Source organism: Mauremys mutica, chromosome 14 (assembly GCF_020497125.1).
Source record: "Mauremys mutica isolate MM-2020 ecotype Southern chromosome 14, ASM2049712v1, whole genome shotgun sequence".
NCBI classification, from domain to species: domain Eukaryota; kingdom Metazoa; phylum Chordata; order Testudines; family Geoemydidae; genus Mauremys; species Mauremys mutica.
Genome location: NC_059085.1, coordinates 24982848 through 25002539, shown reverse-complemented (window position 1 = coordinate 25002539; position 19692 = coordinate 24982848). Strand labels below are relative to the sequence as shown.

The 19692-nt window shown below is 38.4% G+C and overlaps 1 protein-coding gene across 3 annotated transcripts in view; it reads right to left on the bottom strand.

Annotated features, from left to right (window-relative positions):
• The window catches only part of ZNF536 (zinc finger protein 536), a 349438-nt gene that overhangs the window by 218471 nt on the left and 111275 nt on the right, over positions 1-19692 (bottom strand). For all 3 annotated transcript variants that reach the window (XM_044986775.1, XM_044986776.1, XM_044986777.1), the window contains exon 5: positions 1689-3860. In XM_044986775.1, coding sequence (XP_044842710.1) covers positions 1689-3858 — 2170 coding nt within the window. In that variant the 5' untranslated portion in view covers positions 3859-3860. The remainder of the gene's footprint in view (positions 1-1688; positions 3861-19692) is intronic.

Here is a 19692-nt window from a genome sequence, read left to right as displayed (position 1 = left end):
GCTCTTTATACTGAAACAAATGTGATACTTTATACATTAAAAGGACAGCACTAATTTTTTTTATAATGTTTAGGATTTTAACAAGTTGAAAAAAATAATTTTCTTTATCCTGACATATTTTCAATCCTCTTAAAACAATAGGAACAACTATGTATAGTATGAAATTAGCTCTTGCCTGTTACCCTTGTTCCTACATAGCATTTACTAATATGTCTCACCAGTAATAAATTGTAAATGAGGCTATGACTCTAAGAGTAGACAGTGTGTTTCATGGGTATTTAAACAACAACATTAAGTACTATAGGAATCTGTGGAATGTGGAGTGCAGATTTATGTGTCTTAACAATTTCTTTACTGGTTTGTAATAAGCCTGCAAACTAACACTTTATTTTTATATTAATTTGGCCTTAGAAGTCGAGTATACTGGAGCATGACAAGAACAACAAAAATAAACTGGCATATACTTAATAACTGTAACAGTGAATTGCCTCCAATACTAAAATATTTATCGAAACTGGGAAAAAAAACTAAAAAGAATTACCCTCTACAGCCTGCGACCAGATCTTTAACAGTGGGCAACGTAATGCCTTAAGGTACCTCAAACTGTCTTTCATTTTCTAGACTTAATGGCTGATTGCAGAAATCAATGTTGCCATTAGTAACAGAGTATTTGTTATGGCATGATTTCCTCTATTGTTAGCCTTGCAGAATGATTACAGTATTAGTGAGGTGCTTTCTTTATAAAGGGCTGAAGATATAACTTTCAATTTACTATCCATTAGTAAGTGGCTTTGGAAATATAGATGAGGCCAGAAATCTTACCTGTTATTACTTGGAGATTTTATTTCAGCAGTCATAGGCTAGTAACTTTAAAAATTGTACCAGGAAGCTCAATATTTTATAGACATCTTCAATGAAATATTATCTGCTTTGCTATTTTATACACAGCAAGTTAACATGACATACAATGCAATTAAAATGTTTCCGTTCAGTTTCTATTTTTCTTGTATTTTTCAAATACACATGGCATAAATGGAAGTATGCATACATGTTAAAATAAGCATACAAATGAAAATTATGTAAAAAAACCCTAATAATGGATTTTATTTTATTTTTGTTCTAGTCAGCACAGTGACCTGGTGGCAGTGCACATCTCAGCTAAATAACTGAATTGGTTGGGGATTGGGACTAGACTATGTCTCTCATGAGGGCTGGTGGCCAATAAAATACAACCCTTTGAGCTATAGCTTAAAGAAAGTAGCTTGCTTCACCTTTCCACCTGGAGGCAATAGTAGTGTCTAGAAGAGAGAGAGAGCAGGGATACAACAGAGGAGCTTTAGAAACCCAGAGAAAAGGGTTCCCCAAGTGACACCCTCATTGGTGAAAGCACAGACCTTGTACACTGCCACCTGTGGCATAGCTGAAGAGATAGCTGAACAGCCAGGAAAAGTTTGCCCATGAAAAATATCCATCGGTGAAATGAGAATTTATTTTAAAAGTGTAAAGGGATTTTAAAAAAGAGAACCCAAAATACCACACTCTAGCACACAGCACTACAGCCCTGCAAATTATTAGGGAACTGTAAGTATGAACAACACTGGTAAATTGTATAAACTACTACATTATTGTCATTAAAACGATAGCAACTAATTTCTCAGTCAAAATTGGTGATGGATAAGTTAGCATACCTGAAGAGGAAGGTGAGGAAGGATGTGGACTGTCCTCCTGTGCACTTCCTGTCTGTGAGAGACCCCCACCTACTCCACTTTCTTCAGTAATGTTAGAGGACCCTGGTGTTGTCGACCTGCTGACAGACTGAGACTCTTGATCACTTCCAGACCCACGTCGCTCATCGAGGTTACTTTGAATTATCTCTTCTTCTGCTTTTCTGTCTCTCTTGTGTACCCTGGAGTGAACAACAACTTGGTGGTATGTTCTAAAAACCCTTCCACAGTCAGGACACTCAGTTGGCTTTTCTTTCACATTTCCATGACTTTGCATGTTATAATCAAGTCCCTGGTTCATACCATGTGACAAAAAATCTCGACTGCCTTCTAAAGGGTCTAGTTTGTTTGGCAAGTCTCTCTGATTGCCCATTTTAGTGCTGTGAACCAAATCAGCAGGCATTTTCTGCTTAGAGCCATCTGCTCCTACTAACACATACTCCCGCTTCTCCTTATCAAACATAACTCCAGCATTTGCCAAAGTGTCTTCATGGCTGCGCTGTATCTGCTGCTCTTTAGACAAAAAGCCATGTTCCATGGCCATTCCCCTTGCCATAAGCTGCCAGGCTTGATAGCTGTTTACTGGATCCATCTCTGCAGCCTTGGCAGCAGCCTGTAACCTTTCTATACAGCTGGATTTCAGAGGAGGCACCAGATTGAGACAGCCCAATAAAGAATGTTTATCCCCTTCAGCAATACTGTGGCCAATGCCAGAAATGGGTGAAAGGAGTTTCCCCAGAACTTCTTTCTCTTTCATGGGCAAATCTCCTTTGTTATAAATCTGATTTTGTTCACTTAAACTTGCTTTGTCTGGAGGAAGAAAGCCACTTTGCAAACATGATAGATATCGTGAATACAAGTTTGCATGAGCTTCCTGTGACATACTGCTGATGGATACAGGTACTTCTGGATCATTAGGAGATTTGTTCTTTACAGATAATTTATTCAGATGGACTTTCATGTGATTTTTAAGAAACCAAGGCTCTTTGAAGCGCCTCCCACAAATCTGACAGCAGTGCTCAAAGGAATCTTTGTGCTTTCTCATGTGGCCTTTCAGGAACCAGGCTTGGCTAAATACTTGGCCACACACCTCACAGCGAAACTCATTGGTAGATTGTTCTCCATTCCCATTGGATCCCTGGCCTTGAGCGGACTCTGCAGTTATGTGAGCTTTCTCCACGTGACTAATCAGCTCCTCCTCCTGGGAGGCAGCAAAGTCACACAGAGTACACTTGTAAGGCTTGTGCAGGATCCTTATGTGTCTGTCCAGCTCTTCCCGCTTCTTAAACTTTCCTTTGCAAAATGTGCATCTGAACCCAGCAGTCTGAGCTACTACTTCTTCCTGGACACTCACAGGCTTTGGAGAGGGGACGGGGTTCGAAATATCAGGTGTGCTGTGATTAGCTGGCACAGACAAATTACAGTTTGCCAGAGGTGTTGGCTGCGAATGCTGCTGTGCTTTCACATCAGGTCGTGGCTGCAAAAGGCTGCTTTTCATCTGCTTGTCTCGCAGAATTGCCCTCTCCTCCAGCTCGTGTAAAAGCCGGTTTTCTTCTCGGACTCTTCCACGGCCTTTGCCAAGGTTTCCAAGTTTGTGAGTACGTAGGTGAATCTTCAGGTTGCCTTTCTGAGCTGCTCTATGGTCACAGTACGGACACTTAAATGGTTTCTCTCCAGTGTGAGTGCGCATGTGGAGCGATAGGATGCTATTAAACCGAAAGCGTTTCCCACAGAGGGGACATGGGTACTTTCTGTTCTTCCTGGCATCATCCTCGATATCACTCATCTGAGACATGATCCCAAGGTTTTGTCCATTTAAAAATTGTTGCAGATCCACTCTTCCATTCAAACTGGTGTCAACTTCTCTACTGAGCTGATTTGCTAACAGTGCCATCTGACTGCTGATTGGCTGATTTGCTATAGCCACGTGACTTTTCTCTTCTAGTGGTGCTGATGCCTTCTCCTCAGTATTCTGCCTGTTTTGAAGCTCTGGAAAGGCATGACTGAGCTGCGACGTTATCTGATGCAGCTTCTGGCTCATTGAATACTGGCCATTAAGTATGGTACTGTTGAGATGGGCATCAGCTTCTGATACAGCTGAAGAAACACCAAGGCACAAACTAGCTTCCTCCATCCCTGAAAATAAGGAGATAGTTTAGATTTGTACTACAAAATAGTTATAAGCAGTGAATCAACTATATCTGTTGACATAATATTTTCATTTTATGTTTAACCTACACATAATAATGCAAAGGAATTATAATAGAAAACAATAAAAAGTATATTAAATGCTAATTATACTATACAGTTGTGATATTTGTTCTTAATTATATAATGCCTTCATTGTACTGTATGTTTACTGATTTAAATTATTAATTAGTATTTTAAAATAGCATGTTGACAGTTTCAATATCTAATTATTAAAGGGGTGGCATAAGCTTTCAATGTCTCCTGTTCTATTTCCTGTGAAATGGCACCTGTTTACATTTTCAATCTATAGAAAAAGAAAGGTTATGCATCTCTCCCATTTCCATTTTAAAAAGCACAAACAGAAAACAAAAAATAACTTTCAGTTCTAGTAACCATTTTCAATATATTACACATTCCACAATGAGAAAAATAGTTTTATGATTTGACAAAAAAAACAACAACGAAGGCATGATATTTACTGGTATACAATAAAACATGATAATGTTTTTTGGAAAAAATAAAGTAAAGGACAAGCTTTAGAACAATAAAAGGGATTTTGCTTCAGTCAACAAAAAGTGCAGTAATATCTCATTAAGCTGATTAGTATGCTGCTTAGAAACAGTACTAGGTGCTGTAACACATGATTATAATCATAAAAATCCTTCAGTGTTTGCAAGTAAGCATTAACGAGGTATATTAAATTTTAAGGAGACTGCGACTAGCAGCTTTGTAAACCTCTGAGATTAAGATTTAACCCTTCTGTTACAAGACATTGTTTTTTGTCATTTTCAAACTGTGGCCATCAAAACAAATGCATACATTATCTTCTGCTAAATCTTTTAATTCATTGTCGAGACCCTTCAGATTTCAGTTCTTGGAAAAACTTTAAATTTATAAAGAAAGATCTCTGTCCTTCGATGGGTAAGATATGTGATTTAAGGGACTTTGATGTGTTTTAAAGAGTTCTCTTACAGAACTAGATAAAACCAATTAAAATCCAGGGAAGGTTCTATAAGAAATATCAACAAATGTAAGTATTTTAAATAACTTTCCCAATACACAGTAATGAGTACAAATAGTACCTTCAGTATGTGTATTGCAGAAAATTAGAACTCGAAGCTGTTTGTTAAACACAAGTGCTCAGTGCTGGTCTGCATAATTGTCCATAATAATATTCTATTTTTGCCACATTCTCTAGTCTATTCAGAAATAATGTATCTATAATACACTATTTAAAATAAAAAGTTTTACATTAATGACTTTTGAACAATAAGAAACTATAAGGTCAGATGCAAACATACCGAAGATCTGTCTTATTTACACATATAATTTGACATTTTCTCCACCATAAAATTACCAAATTCCTTAACTTCTTACTGAATAGTTATTTAATTGATTCAACTTATTATTCATGTCTGGACACAGAAACTTACGCACCAGGCTTGCTGCAAAGGCAACATGTTCAGCCCAGGTTGAGACCAAATCTCACGTTGTTTTATAATGGCCACTTGCCAGACAATCTGAGGCCCAGATCTGGCAAATACTTAAGATGTTTGTAACTCTGCTCATGGGAGTAGTTCCATAGACTTCAATTGGACAACTCTTGTAAGCAAACTTATACATGTGCTTAAGTATTTGCAAGATCAGGGTCTAAGAGAAGCCTGGTTGGTGTGCATAGGGAGGCCTATTTGGTTTTCCTTGACAGGATGACTGATGTTGAGATTAAGATTTTATAAGAGAAAAAGAGCAAATATACATTGACATATATTAAAGATGAGCCTGAACCACAAAGTTCATGTTTGTATCCAGATCAGAACTTCTCCAAAGTTCAGTGGTGTTCAGATCCAGGGATTGTGTTTGGGCCCATTTCTAGCATTCAGCACTATTTATAAATAAATACACCTCTACGCCGATACAACATGACCCGATATAACACGAATTCGGATATAACGCGGTAAAGCAGTGCTCCGGGGTGGCAGGGCTGTGCACTCTGGTGGATCAAAGCAAGTTCGATATAACGCAGTTTCACCTATAACACGGTAAGATTTTTTGGCTCCCGAGGACAGCGTTATATCGAGGTAGAGGTGTACATAGATTAGATGTAGAAGTATGTAATACACATGATACTTAGCACTTACACTCTGTACAACAGTGTTTTACACCTATATAAATTGGCAACACCTCTGAGTTGGTTATAGGTAATCCTCCTATAGATGAGGAAACAAATTCAGAGCAATTCAAGTGTCACTGAAGACTGCACAGTAAATGAATGGAATTCCTGGCTCCCATGTTGGGTTCAATGCACTAGATCACAGGTATACAGAATTAGAAACGTGAATGGTAGCAAGTTTTTTTATTATTTGCTTTTCTATTAAATCTAAATTTTGACCCTACATCCCTTGTACCTTCTTCAAATCAGCTATTTTCTGTTTGAAATTTCTTGTGTTTGTTTCTAGCTGGAGGTGATTTTTTCCCCAGGTTTGAGGTTAATCAGACAAGGCATCTTGGAGACATGAGAATTTGAAAATCCAGGAGATTTTTTTGAAGAGTCTTCTTAGAATGTCATTTTTTCTAAAAACAGCTTGATCTATACACTCCAAGTTTGCTTTATTCAGTTGACCTCAATGGGAATTGGTGCCCTTAAGTTTTTTCAGGAAGACTATGTGGCTAATTTTAGCAGTATCCCTTATCAAAGTTTGAAAACTCTGTCAGATCCCAGTGGTGTTTATTAATACTGATGGTTAGCACTAAGTATCATTTCTAACCTACAGTTGTTGGACTTGATTTTGTTTTATATTTGTTGAGGTTTATGCTATTTTGTAGTATTTTTCCTCAAAGATGGACTTTAAAAAAAAAAAACTTGTAGCAGCTACAGTTGAAAAGTTGAAAGTTTGTCAGTGATTTTTCCTAAAAAATTCAAGGTATTGTTGAGCTTCTCCCCAACAGCTGTCCAACCCATATCAACAGCACACCTTACCCTCTTTCTCCCTACTAAAAAACAAGGCTATTTCAAGGCTTTCTCCTGGTTGCTTATATGTTTGTATATACACATTTCCCACCAGGGAGGGCATGATGCAAGGCTTGGAATATTTGATATTTTTCTTAAACCCCCAGCTCCTGAAGTCAAATGATTAGGTGAGAAATGTAGCTTTCCGGGGAAGGGGTTGTTTATTTTTGGAGAAATATGTTTCTAGCCTTCATGGTCACAGAGACATGCTTGAAAATGTGATTTGAGTGCACCTAAAGGGTCAGAAACGAAAAGGCTAATACAAAGAACATAAAACTTATTATTGATTTAAAATGTCATACGTTTTAAACCAATGTCATGATTGTTTGAGACCTGACTCATTATTTTTGAATGCTTGGGACTGGCAATACCTACAGGCACAGGTGAAATCTTCATCTCACCCTGTTTTTCATACAATCCAAATTCCTGGAAGATCCCTTCCCAGAGTGTAAGCAGGACCACTTTACATAGGCACAAAACCTGAGGTAACTGAGGACCCCAGGAGAAGAACCTGGGGTCCTGGGGTCCTCCTGTGGAGGGCAGTAAATGCTGCTGCTCCCCTCACTGGAAAGATTTGGGCAGGAGGAGTAAAAAGCACAGGTGGGGAGATGGAGGCGGGTAGCAGAGCAATGGAAAGGAACGAGAAGAGAGCCACTGAGTCACAACTCTTCTAACAGCCTGGGATGGGGAGCCTGGCGCAGAGGACCCAGTCACCGGAGGTGCCACAGGCTTCCTGTGCACTGAGGAAGTTCCTGCTGGTGCTGCCAGGAAGACCATATCCCGTGCTGCCCTCTGAAGCCAGTAACTTGATTTTACGGACAATCTGTTGATGACAGGAGACGCTCCAACACTCACACCATATTCAGCTCTGCCCACAGGAAAACACTTTACGATTGGGTGCCCTTCCCAGCTCCTGGGGAAGAGCAGCCAATCAGGGCTACTATAGGAGACAGGCAGAATTCTTAGCTTAGTACCTAACTGAAGTACTGGGGTGTAGTTTATTCATCACAACTTGAGGGCAGTTTCCAGTGCAGTTAAGAGAACAGAATGAACGGTTCCCAGAGGTAAAAGACCTGGGATTTTGGTGATGGGCCTTGGGGTACGGTGAGACCTTTTTGGTCTTTGTGGGCTAAGGTCGGAACCTTGTAGCCCTGCTGCACCCTCTGTCCCTCTTGTGGCGGGTGTGGGAGAGTGAGACAGTGGTAGAAAGAACTAAGTCCTGGGGGGAAGCAGAGGAGAGCCTACCCCATGTTACTGGTTAAATGATAAGGAGCCCTGTAAACCTAGCACTAGTTACAGGTTATAAGGAATCATGTAACCACTGCACTGTAACGAATTAAATGCCTGGTTTAGGAGAGTATAGGTAGTGGGAAGCGCCCCCGCCCCCCATGTTAAAATTTAATAAAAGATGCTGCCTGCCACTTATTTACGTGCATGTGTCTCTCCTCATTTTGCTACCAGGTCTACATCAACTCAGCCTGCATCTATATGCAGTAGAGAAACAACACCCTTCCTCATCTATCATTCCACTCATTACAGAACTCAAACAAATTCATCAAACTAAAAACCCCATTCTTCCTGCCTCATCCATTGTCCACATAAACCGCTAGGAATCAATCCTCCAGAAACTGCCCTGTGCAGTTTTGTCCCATCTACACTACTCTAATTGGCCACTAAAGCCCAAGTCACACGTAACTGGAGAGTCAACTGAATGAAATGTATCATGAAAATTGTCTGCTTTCAACACTAAACTTCAACTTTTAATTAAAAAAAAACATAACATCATAAAGTTCCGAACATTTCAATTTTGAAATGTTGCTGGTGCCCCATTCTCTTCTATAGCCTGGGATCTACAGCCAGACTAGATCTGTTATGAAGCACTGGAGTGGCTCAGCAACAGAGGCAGCCATGGAGCACCAGGGGAAATGTAGTCCAACAAGGGCACTTGACTGATAGATGGGAATGGGGCATAAGGCACCTGAACTACAACTCTGATGAGGCACTGTGGCTGCATTTCTGAATACAAATTTTTATTTTTTATTTTGGGCTGGAATATTTCGGTTTTCAATTTTTCACCGAGCAGCTCAAACGGTAAGGCATTTTTGTACTACGTATTACATTGCCATTGCCACAAGATAGATTAGGTAAACAAGGAATGGAGACTGAGGATCAGAGTTGAGGCTGGTTGTTGAACTTCAAGTTTCCTGGCTTTCAAACTTCTGTTTTGTTTTGTTTTTAAATATACACTATTGCAATATACCCATGGGCCTGACCTTACTCACATTAAAGTCATAGGAAGTTTTGCCATCAACTGCAGCAGGCGCAGGATCAAGCCTGATGTTTTTTGAAGTTAGTTAATATATGTTTACAAACTCAACTTTATCTCAAAAAATAAAAAGATAAAAGTTTTGTTAAGAAATATATGAGCCTCTCCACTAATTTGTTTCAGCTGAGCATTTTCTTGGTTTTCTGAAACCAACAAATTCGGGAAGACTGACAAGGAAAGTTGATTCATGTAATACTTACAGCCTAATTCTCCAAACCAGAAGTGTTTAGCTAAGCATCCAAATTTCTGCGTGCCTACCTAACCAAAATAAAAATGGAATTCCAGACATTTTAAAATTCATCCATTGTAAAGTTTGTGTTTATATATTGTGTTTCCTCTTTTTGACTCTAACAGTCTTTAACTCTAATATTCCAGTTGATTGAGGATGAATTCTGGTATTGTCTTTGATGAAATCTTGTTTATGTACAAAGAATGTATAAAGTCCTGCTTCTCCAAATGCAGGAAGAACCAAAACTATGGAATAGCTTCTTTGTGTACAGCCCCAAGCCTTTTTAGCCAGCACCAGACCCAAAAGTGCACTCTTTAGCTTCTGCCAAGGTCATACTGTTTTTGCAGGTGCTGCTGGGATTTCTTCAGGCTGTTTCTATCATTCTCTGGTTCTGTGTTCTCACACATACACACAAAACTGAGCCAAAAGCCCTTTCTTCCATACAGTCCAAAACTCCTGAGTGAGTTCATATAATCTCTTTTTCTTAGGTGGAGGCTTGTGACTAGTTTATCCTTAGAGTTGTGTTATCTGAAGGGTGTATTCACACCCATCAATCTGAATGAGGTTTAAACTCAAACCATGATGAGGTTTCATCCTGCTCATTAAAACATTATACAAAGACACTCAATACTTCTTTTAGCATGAGATTTTCTATTCCAACCATAAGTTAATACTAAGAATGCTTAACTACAGGAACTAAAATTAAAAAAGTCAATCTTCGTTTGTTGAAAGTTGCTTAGTAACATTTTTGACTTCTATCTAAATTATTTTGTCATACTCAGAGCTCTCTCCTATCCTTCCAATTTAGCAATGCATATAGCATGTTGGCAAACTGACCATTGCCTGTTCTGTAATTCTACAAGGATTTGGCCCCACTAGTCCTTAAAAGAATCTCGCTTCCTGTCTATATTTAATGCTAGATTATATGAAAGTGAGTCCCCTAGTCCTGGATGCTGGATGCTGAATTCTAACCATGTTGTATGCTAGAGAACAACTGATTTTCCAGCTGATTTTCCAGCATATGTTGCAATAGATGCCATATATGACCAAGCAGGATTGAGCCCTGATTAACGAGCTAACGAAAATGTGAGATGACGGGAGTTTTCTACTTGAGCTGTACAATTTCCTATTTCCATGCTGAGGGTACTCTCAGTTTATGAAACCCACCCTGGATACATGCATTATCAAAATACTCTCTCATCTTTCATACAAAGGTACAGTGAGCCATTCAATTGCCTTTGATGGTGCTAATAGCTATTTTGATTTCACTCACATTTTTGCCCTCCAGACTTTTTTCCGTGATATCAATAACTAAAATTCTGACTTTAACCATTTCAGTTGAGTACACAGATTATATTTAAGTATTTGAAATGGATTACTGGAATTTAAAACAATGACGACACCAGAAATGCCTGTCACCACAGTACACAATAATTTAACATGAAAAGCCTGGTTTTCTTCTGCTGGAATCAAAACCCTTCCATCCCCCCAGATAATAAATAGTTTAAAAATATATAGCTTTAGTCTTTGAAAACAGAATGAACCAACTTCAGCCATCAGTTCATTCCTACTAAATGGTGAACCACTACAGCATTCCCATTTTCACCATACAAGAGAAAATTGCAATTTTAAAATTTTTGCTGTGATGCTGTTATATCTCAGATAAGGCTAGTCAAAAGAGCCACAAAGCAAAGTAATGGATTACCAGCTCACATGTTTAAATGGAATGCTCTTTCAGGCCCTGATCCTGTAAGCACTTACATGTGCGTACAAGTACTCACAACTGTATAAGCATTTTTAGGATTTAGCCCTTAGAATTTATTTCTCCCACTAGAAATATTCTTGTAAGTGTATCTTACGCATCTGGTCAATTGACAAATTCTAGATAGTCAGCTGTAGATTCTTTTGATTCTAAGTGACTCATAAACAAGTATCACTGAGGAAACTTTACAGAATACATACTGAATTTGTATTAAATATTGTTCTTATTGTGGTAGCTGAAACTGTTTAACTAAGGTTGTTATAAGCATAATACACTCCTGTTAAGAAATAGAGAACACCAGACTACTGAACCTTTTCAGGGTCATTAAACAGCTGTAAACATTATTACAAAAATAAACCAGAGATTTCATGCTTACATTTTAGCCCAGAGCTTGGTGTGCTGAGCAAGTACATTTTTTTCATCTTTTACAATCAACGCTGGTGACATTTGGGCATCCAAACAAATTACATCACAAATATTACTGAGGGTGGGTAGGATACTGAGTGGTTTATTTGCCAGATGATTAATACATAAACAGTAGGGCAGTGTGGTTGACCTAGTCTTCTTTGACTGATTTGTAGGCAATACTAAAAGACATCGCTGGAAATAGTTAAATCTTAAGAGAAATGTGTGTGGCAGGGGGTTCGTTTATATTTAAAACCATCATTACGCTACTATCCAATCTGATAGAACACAAAAAACATTAGGCCAGGTTTTGTTCTCATTTATACCCATTTAAAACTTCATGCACTTCAGTGTAGTTACTCCAGATTTACACTGTGGTGAGAATCTTGCCCTGGGTGTATACATTTTTTTTCTAATGTAATTAGATTTTAGAAATATGGGGGCAAGGGGATATTCTTGCAAAATGCAAAGAAAGCATTGATTTTCAAGATAGGTTAGTTTTATTTAATTATGGAAATGTTATTAAAACCCATTTTAGTAACGTGGTGATTGTGCAATTAGGTCAGTGAAGTTTGAGAATGGAGACTGATCTGCAAATTTATTGGGACTGATACCAATCTTCCAATACTAAAAAATCAATAGTATCAAGAAAACAAAAGAAAACATACGACAAAACTACAGGCTAGATTTTATAGCACTCATTAACCAAACTCTTCACTGAGTTCAGTTGGTGTTTTGCTTTAAAAATGATGTTACAATATGACCCTATGCTTCCAGGATTATTTCCAAATATTAGAGAGTAAATACAATAAGGGGTTTCAAAGTTACCTTAAAAATTACATTCATTAACAAAACCAGAAAGAACTTTTATGAGGCTACATATTTTTTTTTCATTCTGAATTGGGAAGACCATTTAGTTTCTAAAATACTGTAGGTTACTTTCTAGTTTGCGAGGCATTTTGAACCTTAACTGACAAGTGAAGGATTATGAGACAATCTTGATTGTAGTTTATAAACTACAGTATTTTATAAGACATTGAGAGAGGAGGAGAGGTATTTATAAATCTGACTCTAACACTACAATAGAAAGATTAGAAGAATGCAGAAAGTTGTTTCGTTTATTGTTACTTTGCATGTGACTTGGCAAAATCTCCTTTTCCCATGAATTTATTCTATTTTATTGTGTGTATATTTTAAAAGGTAGGATTCAAACACAAGAAAGATAAATAATTGGTGCTGAAAGTTCAGTAACTCAAAAACATTTTTCAGAAATCCTGTTCTGTTGCATGTTGTTGGCTGTTTTTTTGGGAGGGTTTGTTTGTTTTCTCAGGAAAAAGATGCGTAAGCAACCATTCACGTTTTAATTTATTTTCAGTAATTTATTTTCACAAAAGTCATAATGACACCAAGATTCAAAACTGGACTGAATTTGTGGAATGGTCAATGAAACTGAAGTTTTGTTTTTTTGTTTCGTCTTTCCATAAATGCATTTACTTTTACTTCCATATCATTCAGAATGTGAAAGAACCTCTTGCAGGAGATATCTGATAATTCAGTTCAACTGATTTATCTAAAAGAGGGTAGAATAGCCTTGAAATTAAGCTTGTAATGCCCCAACTTTAATATTATATAGTAAAAAGAAAAACTCCAGGAGTTATAGCAAAGTTTATAAATTATTTCCACTTCATCATGTTTTATACATTTTGTGACCTTAGAAAGTTAGGTGTTTTAAATTCTCTATTATCATCTGAGGACACTATGCTATTGAAAGAAGACCTGTAAACCTACAGTACTGTTAACTACAAAAACAACTAGAAGTCCAGTGGCACCTTAAAAACTAACAGATTTATTTGGGCATAAGCTTTCGTGGGTAAAAAACCACTTCTTCAGATGCATGGAGTGAAAATTACAGATGCAGGCATTATATACTGACACAAGCATCAAGCATTCTTAAAACTACAATACCCATAGATTGACAGAGTGAGACGAGTACCCAGAAATCACCTACTACAGGACAGGCCCAACAAGGAAAATAACAGAACACCACTGGCCATCACATACAGCCCCCAGCTAAAACCTCTCCAGCACATCATCAAGATCTACAACCTATCCTGGAAAACAAACCCTCACTCTCACAGACCTTGGGAGGCAGGCCAGTCCTCGCTTACAGACAGCCTCCCAACCTGAAGCAAATACTCACCAGCAACTACACACCACACGACAGAAACACGAACTCAGGAACCAATCCCTGTAGCAAACCTTGTTGCCTACTCTGTCCCCATATCTACTCTAGCGACACCATCAAAGGACCCAACCACATCAGCCACACCATCAAGGGCTCATTTACCTGCACATCTACTAATGTTATATTTGCCATTGTGTGCCAGCAATGCCCCTCTGCCATGTACATTGGCCAAACCAGACAGTCCCTACATAAAAGAATAAATGGACACAAATTGGACATCAGGAATGGTAACACACAAAAGACAGTAGGAGAACACTTCAATCTCTCTGGACATTCTATAACAGATTTAAAAGTAGCTATACTTGAACAAAAAAACTTCAGAAACAGACTTCAAAGAGAAACCGCAGAACTAAAATTCATTTGCAAATTTAATACCATTAATTTGGGCTTGAATAGGGACTCAAAGTGGCTGGCTCATTAAAAAAGCAGCTTTGCCTCTTCTGGAATTGATACCTCATCAGTTATTGGGAGTGGACTACATCCACCCTGACTGAATTGGCCCTGTTAACACTGGTTCTCCACTTGTGAGGTAACTCCCTTCTCTTCATGTGTCAGTATATAATGCCTGCATCTGTAATTTTCACTCCATGCATCTGAAGAAGTGGTTTTTTACCCACGAAAGCATATGCTCAAATAAATCTGTTAGTCTTTAAGGTGCCACCGGACTCCTTGTTGTTTTTGTGGATACAGACTAACACGGCTACCTCCTGATACTTGAGTACTGTAACTGATTATATTATCTCAATATATATGTAGTGTAGACTCAATCCTACAGTTCTGACACAAGCAAACTGCTACTAAAGGCAAATGTAATTTTCACTTGGTCAGGACAGTAGAATAGTGCCCCACGTCCTTACAATTTTAAGGGGATGAACAGAAAAGGGTTAAGACCACAAAACTCAATTCCCCTAAATTTAAAAACAAGTTAAATCCAAGCACAACTGACTGCAGCACTGTGTTGCTCATTTTATTTCCATTTCATAGGGGGTTTAGGATTTGATTTTGTGCAAAACTAAATATAATGTAAAATGCACATATGCAACGTAGATCAAAGTATGACTGATTGTGAAATATTCATACAAGATAGCCCAGCGAGATTTTGTTCACAGGGGCACCTGTTAGGAGCATAAGCTTGGATACAAATCATCAAATAAGTACATGAAATCATTATTAAAATCCAGGCATACAATCAGATAGTCAGTTGTCTGAAACTACTGGACTGTAGCCAGCACACTGGCTTAACAGACAAATGCTTTAGTCTTTCCAGCCCCTCAGGGCCCTAGTTCAGTTCCTCCAGCTACTGGTCAGGTCAACTGTCTGTACCTGGTATTGACTTCCCTGGCATTTAATTCTAGGAGTAAAGCAAAAAAACAAGGGAGTCCATAAGTTCCCTTTGACCTAAGCTGCAGAAACATCTGCTGGTTGAGTCATGAGCTGCTTCTTGGCCAAGTTTAACAGTAACCGATCCTGTTGTGGATCAGCTCTCTCAGCAGTAGGTGTCACTGCAATAAATAGATGGATTTCAAGAGACAGAGATACATATTCCCAATGAAAATGCATAAACAGAATATCTCTGAGCAAACAAGCTGTTTTGAAATAGGTGTATTTGCCCATTTAGATGATTTTTATCTCTATATGTGAAAGACTAAAATTTTGGTTTCTGAGGAAAGGATATTTCACCAAGTGGAATGACCAACAACAAAAAAAAGTCATTTTCTTTAATTCACATTCACTTCCCTGAAATCCCAGTTCTAGTAAAATGAAGGACAGTTAAAGTTAGAATTTTCAAAACATATATATCTCACAAATTAAGTCATTATCTCTAGTGGAACAAAAGACCCAGTTATATTAAAATACACTGCACGCTCAACTACCGTTTTAGAACTGATCAAAGATCACAAAGTTAGCCCATTTGTTAACATATTAAGAAATACATTCCCTACCTAACCTGCACACATAAGGAGAAAGAAAATATTTAATGGCTGTCAAAAAAAAAAAGGGGGAGCTCTCATCTACAGATATAACAGTAGTACAATTTGAAAAATCTATAACCAATTCATATTTAAAATAGAAAATACGATATGTCAAATGATGCCACAGACTCTTCAGCCAAGATCACACAACAATATTTTGGGCCCTTTTAAAACAGCTTGTGGGGATATAAGGGTTGTTCCAAGCTACTTGCTGTCAATTTAGACAGTGGACAACACAATACACCATCAAAATTGTGGGTAATACAAGTTCTTTACTACAGGTAAAATTGACATAGGTATAATCAATATATCAACTACTGCTTAAAAAGCAAGTGTTTAAATACTGCTTCAGAAAGAAAAGCAAATCTCAATTCACTAATGCATGTCTCTGATTTGCCACAGATCACTTCAGGTTATGTGATGAGATATAATCTGACATACTGCCAGTGAAATGTATAAATAACACGGTCTTACGAATTTAAAGACATCTCTCTTTTCCAAACGTGGCTAATTACTCCTACACAACAGGTACTTTTACAACTAAAGTAAGTTGTAAGTTGGCCAGCACATTTGCAATCTGAGTATTACACTGCTGTAAGAGTAGGATGAATCCATACTGCACATTTCTGGATCCCCAAATGGTCAAAGATTTTGAAACCAGATTCAGCCAAGGGGTGCCTGCATGGACGCTGCCTCAGAAAAGTTCCCACAGGCACAGAGACTATTTCTGAGTATGACAGCTCCCTTTCTACCTCCCCCGCGTCGCGTTGTTAGTGACCCTGGAAAGCAGTATGAACTAATAAGTACCTCTGTCCCCTTCTGTCAGGATCTACAGCTCCATCATTGCACATACTGCAATGATGCTACCAGGAATAATGTCAAGGAACTGCCTGGCCAAATGTGTCTGTATAGATTCGTTGTCCTTGCCTGGGTGACTGGCATCTCCTGGCCAAACCGTTCCATTCTGGAGGCCAATGAGCCAGTGAGCCATGGGAGGGGAGGTGAAGGCATGGTGCACTACATCCAGGAGGGGGGTGTCATGTAGAAGGTGGCGCAGGGTTCAGAATAGGAGAGGCACCTGAAAGGGGTGTCTAATTGCATGGCTTCAGGGGAGCAGTAGAGGTAGGGAGCAAAAGGAGAGGCAGAGAGGAGCTAACTTGTTCCAGTCTTTGAAGCCAGTATATTCAGGCACCAAGTAAGCACCATTATGTCTGAAGACATGAACAATAACTAGTTACAGATAAAGTATGCACTAACTGCAGTAGCTAATTATATATAATTATGCAATTATGTAATCAATGTATGGGTAATAGATTAGATTTGAGCTGTAGGTTTAAGTGGTAAAATATAAATAGGATCACACCATAGGGGTATAGGATTAATAACTGCGTCTCCTCGATAAGTGTGTATTAGGTATATAAGTAAGATAAGGCTATAACGCAAGGCCTACAAACTTGAGGTTTGCAAGATATGTAGCCTGGCCACAGAAGGCATCAGGCCTGAAATAGTTTGGTGTGACTAGATGACAGAGAGAGAACCCTGTATCAATAAAGTGTAAGATTACTGTAAAAGATGTGTTAAGTGCTGATGTTCTGGAAACTAGACAGCAATAGACTGCAAAACGTACTGCAATGTACCAGTTAATACTGCAAGATGCCTGATAGTAACATTTTGGAGGATTCTGTAATAACTCAGGTTGTTATGGTAACTCATTGATTTAGATGCCAATGCAAATAAGGGGTCTGGGGATAGCCTATAAGAAATGGAGCACCCTAAAATTCATAGGATGCAGAAGTGCAAACAAGCAAAAAGGGGTTGACATTCATGCATAGTATGAATAAAAGGTGTTGCCTACTAAGTGAGTAGGAAAGCACATCAAGAAACACATAAGAGGATGGGCACTCGACAATCACCTCTCTCATCTCAATGTTTCCCCAGGGCATGTGAGTATGAAATCATTGATGCTGGACATTACATGGTTTGTTTCTGTCTGTATGTTTCAGTAGTCGTGGCATTATTCCTGCTTAATGAAACTGTTCATAAAAGGATGTTTAGTAACTTGTGAGTGTATTTACTTGTGGTCACTCTTCCTTGTGGCCTCCTAGAATCTCCAAACCTGATATTTCTAATGGTGCTTCTCACCCAGGTGATGTGGATACTGTGCTACAGGGAACTTGAACCTTTGGCACAGGTCATGGTGGGTTAAGATGCTGTCGGTAATACCAATTCATCAATATTATAAAGGCTACAATGCCAAATTAACCATCTCAGAAGAGTTACATTCTCACAGTCAGCAACATCCATAGATTGATGGTTGTATCTTCAGTGTCTTGTCTTTCCCCTTAGCATTCCCCAAACAAGTGCATCCTCTCAGCAGCAGGCAAATAAACTGACCTACCTCAAAGCCAAACCTCTAGTCAATCTTCCAGACAAATGTTCATCACAAAAGCTTTATTTAAACAAACCTTCCCCTACTCTAGAATCCCTCTAGCCAGCTACATACACACAGCCCTTGGGAAGTTGCCTATCCAGAATAGGATAGTGCTTTACACTCCAGTTTTTCTACCTCAGAAACATAAGGCTGGTTAGAAATTTGTCCTCATTTTTGACAGAAAACTGCTTTTCTAACAAAACAAAAATGTTCATGGAAAGTGCCTGCTTTCCACAAAAAAAATATTTTTTTGTCAGAAAGCTGAAATCTTTACAACTAAGATTGTTAGGTTTTGAATAAAACGTTTGGTTTTTTCATTTTCATGTTTTGACAAAAGTCAATATATTCTTCTGAGAAATGAATTTGTTTTCATTTTCATCAAAATTTCCCCCCTGAAAGAAAAAAAAATACCCAAGTAGCTCTAAGAAATACATTTTCTTAATTTCTTTCTGCTACTATAGTAAACAGAAAGGAGGATATTTCAATAGGTCCATTTACTAACCCAAACACTAAAATAGATTATACAATTTTTCCTGAATGATAAGGCCTACCATAGTGCAACTATAGTGTTTTGGGCCACTGCTGTAGAATATTAAACCAGCAGAACAGTATAGTATATTGTGAACACTGAGAAACTGAGGATTTCTTTAGTAGGAAAATGGCTCAAACCAGTGGAGCGTGCTACGGGAACTCAGGGCTTGTCTATGTGCTAAGTAGAACTGAAATAACTAAATCAGATGTTATTCACACCTTTAATTATTTCAGTGGCAGTCTCTGTGCAGGCATCCTTCATTTTGGAATAAGAGTACCCTATTTAAATATAACTTAAGCCAGTAAAAAAGCAGATGTTTCAGCCAGCAGCAAACAGATTAATGCAATATATTTTCCAGATTAATGCAATAAATTATTCTAGATTCCTCTTGGTTCAGTCTTTCTCTTTTCCCCCACCATATCTAGAATGAACCATATGTCCCCATAACATTGTGTGAGATGGAATCTTCATCCCATTGACTACCCCTGCTTGGGGCGGCGAAATGTCTAGAGCCAGCCCTGCTCAAGAGAGAGTTTGTCATCTATGTTCCTCTGATCACAGGCAATTGCAGAGTATATATTGGGTCCTGGGTTGATCTAAGAAAGAGTTATGGTCCTACAATAGCCTCTTTCCAATCAGAAAACAGGTGAATGCCCTGCCTAGGAAACAGGAAGGTTGAATGTGGGGATATTTATCAAGCTACTTGGTGTGACTTGGCAAGGATGGTATTTGGGATGTTGGGCTATTGGTAAAAAAATCTAATGGTTTCAACACCAACAATACAGGAATCTCTTTTTCTGAAGGCACCCAAATGCAGAAGAGGGGCCTTGACTAGATGCCTCTCTCAGCAGACAAGTTTCCCTCTGAT